At 37.7% G+C, this 7,016-nt stretch overlaps 1 protein-coding gene across 1 annotated transcript in view; it reads left to right on the forward strand.

Annotated features, from left to right (window-relative positions):
- Positions 1-3,024: 3,024 nt before the first annotated feature.
- bicc2 (bicaudal C homolog 2) overlaps positions 3,025-7,016 on the forward strand; it is a gene marked incomplete at both ends in the record, with an annotated part of 38,604 nt that continues 34,612 nt past the window's right edge. The window contains one exon of the mRNA XM_084332113.1: positions 3,025-3,034. Within this exon, the coding sequence (XP_084188239.1) occupies positions 3,025-3,034 (10 nt within the window). The remainder of the gene's footprint in view (positions 3,035-7,016) is intronic.

Raw genomic sequence — 7,016 nt, forward strand, 5'->3', positions numbered from 1 at the left:
TGTATTCTGAAGACAGTATGATAGTGTATTCTGAAGACAGTAGTGTATTCTGAAGACAGTATGATCTAGTGTATTCTGAAGACAGTATGATAGTGTATTCTGAAGACAGTATGATAGTGTATTCTGAAGACAGTATGATAGTGTATTCTGAAGACAGTATGATAGTGTATTCTGAAGACAGTATGATAGTGTATTCTGAAGACAGTAGTGTATTCTGAAGACAGTATGATAGTGTATTCTGAAGACAGTATGATAGTGTATTCTGAAGACAGTATGATCTAGTGTATTCTGAAGAGAGTATGATCTAGTGTATTCTGAAGACAGTATGATCTAGTGTATTCTGAAGACAGTATGATCTAGTGTATTCTGAAGACAGTATGATAGTGTATTCTGAAGACAGTATGATCTAGTGTATTCTGAAGACAGTATGATAGTGTATTCTGAAGAAGTATGATCTAGTGTATTCTGAAGACAGTATGATAGTGTATTCTGAAGACAGTATGATCTAGTCACGGGTCAGCAACCTTTTTGATACAAAGTGCTATTTTAAAATGTTCTTTAAAACATTTAATTATATAAGAGCGCTTGCTTTCCATACCTGGACACATGTGCCTAAGGTTGCTGACCGCTGATCTAGCGATTCAAAAAAGGATTTATTGGATTTATACAAATTTTAAATAAATTAGGATTTCTAGTATTTTCTTGTATTTCTAGTACTTTTAGTATGTTGTTCTGAAGACTTGCTCTGCAGGTGAAAGAAATTGTATGACAATTTGTTCCATGTTCGGCCCGAAATTGAGCTAGTTTGCCTGGACTATTAGGGAGATGCATGGAGAAGCAAAATATACAAGCTATTTGAAGAAATATACATCAACCAATATATCAAACACAGATGAGATCCTATTCAACTCAATGTCGGCAAAACTGAAAGTTTCCACACTTGGCACCAATTTGCGTTCACGCACTACACATTGACGAGATGACCCTTCCTTCTTTTATAGTTTCCTTGTGGGAAAACCAGAAGTGTGAGGAGAGATGCTGTAAAAGTAGTGTCCTCTGCAGTGTCATCTGCGTCTATGCTTTTACCAACGCGTTCGTGTTTCCGGGTTCCCGTTTTGCGCTCTGATTGGCCACTGACCTACGCTAGTACGCCCCCCTCGCTATGAGCGTAGCAGGACGCTAGTGGGCTAGTCGCTAAAATATATATCGTTTTATATATAATTGTACCAACACAGATATTAGGCAGTACACACATTGTCCTGCAATACATGTACAGTGAATGCACAGCTACATTTGCCATATATTTCTATCGCTGCTGCGGTCTACAGTGAAATGCAATATTATTATTATTATTATTATTATTATTATTATTATTATTATTATTATTATTATTATTATTATTATTATTATTATTATTATTATTATTATTATTATTATTATTATTATTATTATTATTATTATTATTATTATTATTATTATTATTATTATTATTATTATTATTATTATTATTATTATTATTATTATTATTATTATTATTATTATTATTATTATTGTAAAGATTATCATTACAATCGCAGCCGCCTGGAGAGGCAATGTTACAAGTGTACGAGGGTTGTGTGCAAAGAGCACAGCCTCTCAATTTGCACAACGTGCACAAAATTATAATAATTGTAATGATAATCTTTACAATAATAATAATAATAATAATATTGCATTTCACTGTAGACCGCAGCAGTGATAGAAATATATGGCAAATGTAGCTGTGCATTCACTGTACATGTATTGCAGGACAATGTGTGTACTGCCTAATATCTGTGTTGGTACAATTATATATAAAACGACATATATTTTAGCGACTAGCCCACTAGCGTGAAGGGGCTCCTTTCCTCAGAGCAGCCCGCTTGTATCACCACGCTCTGCGCTGCTGCGATGGTGCAGGAGGTTGCCTCGCTAGTGGGCTAGTCGCTCAAATATATATATCGTTTTATAACTTCGAAAGAGTGCCTAAGCTTAACCGTCGAAAGAACTTGCCGTCACACTCTAAGACAAACTCTAACCTTAACCAACTTCGAAAGAGTGCCTAAGCTTAACCAGTGTAGAAACAGGCGTCGGCCAATCAGAGACCGTCTTGCCAGAAATGCGGCTAGGTTTAGAAATAACGCAGCATAGACGCGTGCCATCTACCAGTGCTGTTCCCTCTGCCTCTGTTGGTTGGTTGGTTGGTTGGTTTCTAGTTATACCACTGGCCAGTATGACTTACTACCATAGTGTCTTTATACCAGTATCACTGAACAATAACATAATAATACTATACTCAGAGTCAGTAGTACTCATTTATATATTTTATATCCAGTTTAATCATGTACATGGGTCTCATGAAAGGAAATATATAAATCTAAGAAATTATTATTATTATTATTATTATTATTATTATTATTATTATTATTATTATTATTATTATTATTATTATTATTATTATTATTATTATTATTATTATTATTATTATTATTATTATTATTATTATTATTATTATTATTATTATTATTATTATTATTATTATTATTATTATTATTATTATTATTATTATTATTATTATTATTATTATTATTATTATTATTATTATTATTATTATTATTATTATTATTATTATTATTATTATTATTATTATTATTATTATTATTATTATTATTATTATTATTATTATTATTATTATTATTATTATTATTATTATGGTATATTGCTATTGCCATAGATGCCAACTTTTTTTGTTGTACTGTACTTGTGCTGTGTGATGACAATACATTTGAATCTAATCTAATCTAATCTGTAACATAGCTACCATTGTTTTGTACATGGCAATGGAAGAGACAACAGTTGCTATGTGTAAAACTATGTGTTGATATAAATACATCAATAAAAACACAATGATTGTTTTGTGTTAACACCCTCTAGCGGCCACAGTTTCTGCCCCCAGGAAGCTAAAGTCTAGTGTGGAGGACAATGTTAGTGTGTGTACACGTGTGGATGAATGTAGGTACGTGGTCACAGCTATTGCTTATTCACTCTTGTTTAGAGCACAATTAGACCAAAAAAGATAAGACCAAGTAAATGAACAGGGCTCTATTTGTGTGAGGGTTCTATTCTAACATTGCTACAAGGTCTGAACCAGAATTAAAGCTCATTTAGGTGTAAGAGCTCACACAAACATTTGATGGCTTCATCAAGTCAGAGCCCCGCCCCCATTCATGGTCTATGGAGCAGCGCCAGATTTTACATCCCAGCCAATATCAGCGATTGAAGTGTTCTCTCTGTACTTTCTAGCTTCAGGAGCAGAGTGGTGTGTGTGTTCTGTCCTGGGGAGAGGGAAGAACCTGTGTGAATTCTTAAAATGGGTGTAATTTCCCTTGAATTGAATTCCCCTTTAAGTTAATGCAGGATTATTGCCAGAATGTTGTCATGTTTTTATGCAACCTACTGTATATAGGCCACTTTATATTCAAGGTTGTCACAAAATACACACACAGACACACGTTTGCATGCATGTATGTATGTATGTATGTATGTATGTATGTATGTATGTATGTATGTATGTATGTATGTATGTATGTATGTATGTATGTATGTATGTATGTATGTATGTATGTATGTATGTATGTATGTATGTATGTATGTATGTATGTATGTATGTATGTATGTATGTATGTATGTATGTATGTATGTATGTATGTATGTATGTATGTATGTATGTATGTATGTATGTATGTATGTATGTATGTATGTATGTATGTATGTATGTATGTATGTATGTATGTATGTATGTATGTATGTATGTATGTATGTATGTATGTATGTATGTATGTATGTATGTATGTATGTATGTATGTATGTATGTATGTATGTATGTATGCATGCATGCATGCATGCATGTATGTATGTATGTATGTATGTATGTATGTATGTATGTATGTATGTATGTATGTATGTATGTATGTATGTATGTATGTATGTATGTATGTATGTATGTATGTATGTATGTATGTATGTATGTATGTATGTATGTATGTATGTATGATGTATGTATGTATGTATGTATGTATGTATGTATGTATGTATGTGTGTGTGTGTGTGTGTGTGTGTGTGTGTGTGTGTGTGTGTGTGTGTGTGTGTGGGTGTGTGTGTGTGTGGGTGTGTCTATCTATCTATCTATCTATCTATCTATCTATCTATCTATCTATCTATCTATCTATCTATCTATCTATCTATCTATCTATCTATCTATCTATCTATCTATCTATCTATCTATCTATCTATCTATCTATCTATCTATCTATCTATCTATCTATCTATCTATCTATCTATCTATCTATCTATCTATCTATCTATCTATCTATCTATCTATCTATCTATCTATCTATCTATCTATCTATCTATCTATCTATCTATCTATCTATCTATCTATCTATCTATCTATCTATCTATCTATCTATCTATCTATCTATCTATCTATCTATCTATCTATCTATCTATCTATCTATCTGCCAAATATAGGTATATACACAGAGCCTATTCCTGGACAGAGGAGTTGCTTGATTGGCACACAAGGGCCCCCAGTAAATCGTCCAGGAGCCATTGGTCACTCCGTATAAAAGCGTATTCTCTCATCTGCTCCGGGGTCAAACAGTGACGCATGCAGCAGTACTTACTGGAAGCACAGTCACTCACACAGACAGAGGCAGACAGGGACCGGAGACAGGGTGGAGGGCAGCTGTAACGTCGGGTTAAACTTGAATTATTTTCACTCCTTGACCAGTTTCCATGGTGATTCTATGCCATCTCTCTCTCTCTCTCTCTTGCCTCCTTTTCGCCTCAGGCCTAGTATGATATCTTTTGATTTGCCCCGAGTGACCTCTCTGTCCGGAGGAGTATGATATATTTGTATTTGCCCCCGAGTGACGTGTCTGTTGAATATTGTGAGTTTCTTATGTTTTTACTCATGTTCCAGTCGCATCCTCTAGGAGGATTGTTACATATAGGACTCCTGATTAGATCTTTACTTTGCTCTTGACTCAGCCAGGACTACTCACTGATATTTGGGGAGAGGTGGACAGGGATTAAACACAGTGGTCACTCTCTCTCTTCTCTAACCCTAGTCCCACACGGTTTATGACTTTCTCACTGCCTGCTTGTTCGTAAACAAACGGGTTGCCGGGCAACAGTGGCAATAGTGGTAGGATTGGTTGTTATTGGAGGGGGGTCTTTTATGCAGATCATTGTTCCTAGTCCCCCCCCCCTCCCCCTCCCCCCCACCCCCCATCCCTCTGTTCCCTGACACCCCCCCCCCCCCTCAGGAATCTCAACCCTCTACATCTCATTCAGAGGATGGGGAGAGAGGGAGGGAGGGAGGGAGCCTTGGAGATAATGTGCAGCAGAATCTATTTGGTTCAGAGCAGGACAGAGCACGACCGAGCAGGACCGAGCAGGATAGAGCAGGACTGAGCAGGACCGAGCAGGATAGAGCAGGACAGAGCAGGACTGAGCAGGACAGAGCAGGACAGAGCAGGATAGAGCAGGACAGAGCAGGACAGAGCAGGACTGAGCAGGACAGAGCAGGACTGAGCAGGACAGAGCAGGACTGAGCAGGACAGAGCAGGACAGAGCAGGACAGAGCAGGATAGAGCAGGACAGAGCAGGACAGAGCAGGACAGAGCAGGACAGAGCAGGACTGAGCAGGACAGAGCAGGACTGAGCAGGACAGAGCAGGACAGAGCAGGACAGAGCAGGACAGAGCAGGACAGAGCAGGACTGAGCAGGACCGAGCAGGATAGAGCAGGACAGAGCAGGACAGAGCAGGACCGAGCAGGATAGAGCAGGACAGAGCAGGACAGAGCAGGACCGAGCAGGACAGAGCAGGACAGAGCAGACATAGAGTCACACATGTGTGCTGCAGTGATCTGACCCACACATCCTCTCAGTGATGTAGAGCAGTGGTTCTCAACCTTTTCCATGTCAAGGATCCAAACTGCAACACGGTCTCATCAGAAAACGGAAATAAAGTACCAATTGTCACACAGGAAAAAAGGTACACAATGTACGTTATGTTATATAGCCATAAGTAATATGGCTGAGACGAGGTCCTGACTGAATCTCGTCGTTAAAGAACCCAGGACGCCTATCGTAAAGAGTAGGGGGTTCCCCGAGGTTCCTGGCCAAATTCCCAAACCAATCTTGATGTCTCTGACATCAAGGCCACCTAATCATCCCTTCCCCTTAATTGGCTGATACAGTATCGATCCCTGTCTCCTGAGCCGTTCAGCCATTGTGTAGTGTGATGTGTGCCTTGGTGCCAGTGTATGGCAGCCATTGAGCCTGCGAGTGCGTAGCCCAAGGTTGGGTGCTACCAGTGGTGGTGAAGGAGGCAATTTCCACCCTACATTGGGGGGAGCGCTTTGACTGTCTAGAAAAGCGCTATATAAATGTAATGAATTATTATTATTATTATATTTATGTCTTGTATCGGCAAAAGTCCAAAACAAACGCCACAACCAGGAGTTGAACCAACAGTCATTGCCGTCACGGCCCGGGCGAGTGATCTCACCACCACTGATGATTATATTGTTTAAGCCGGTTAGTTTTAACATTCAGTTAACGGTTAATGGTTAAGACATAAAAGATAGGGTTATAGGTTAGGGTTTGATCCCTAGCAGGGGGACCTAAAGTTTTTCAGATTTTTTTTGAATATGTAAATGTAACTTTGTCCGATACAATACGTAAATATATTACTTATGGCTATAACGTATACATTATGTACCCTTTTTCCTGTGGTCGATATAGTATTTTATTTACATATTCTGAGCGAGATTGAGCTCCAAACTGATACACATTAGCAGTTTGATAAGATTTTGTCTCAAGTCCGCCCTTTTGAGAGGATTCTTGTTGTTACATAATATGGTTAAGTACAGAATTCCATGTGTCTATACTGTAGGTGGGAAAAGAAAAGATATGGGAAGATGACACCT

The sequence above is a fragment of the Notolepis coatsorum genome (genome assembly GCF_963971535.1).
Source record: "Notolepis coatsorum genome assembly, chromosome: 16".
Taxonomy (NCBI): Eukaryota; Metazoa; Chordata; class Actinopteri; order Aulopiformes; family Paralepididae; genus Notolepis; species Notolepis coatsorum.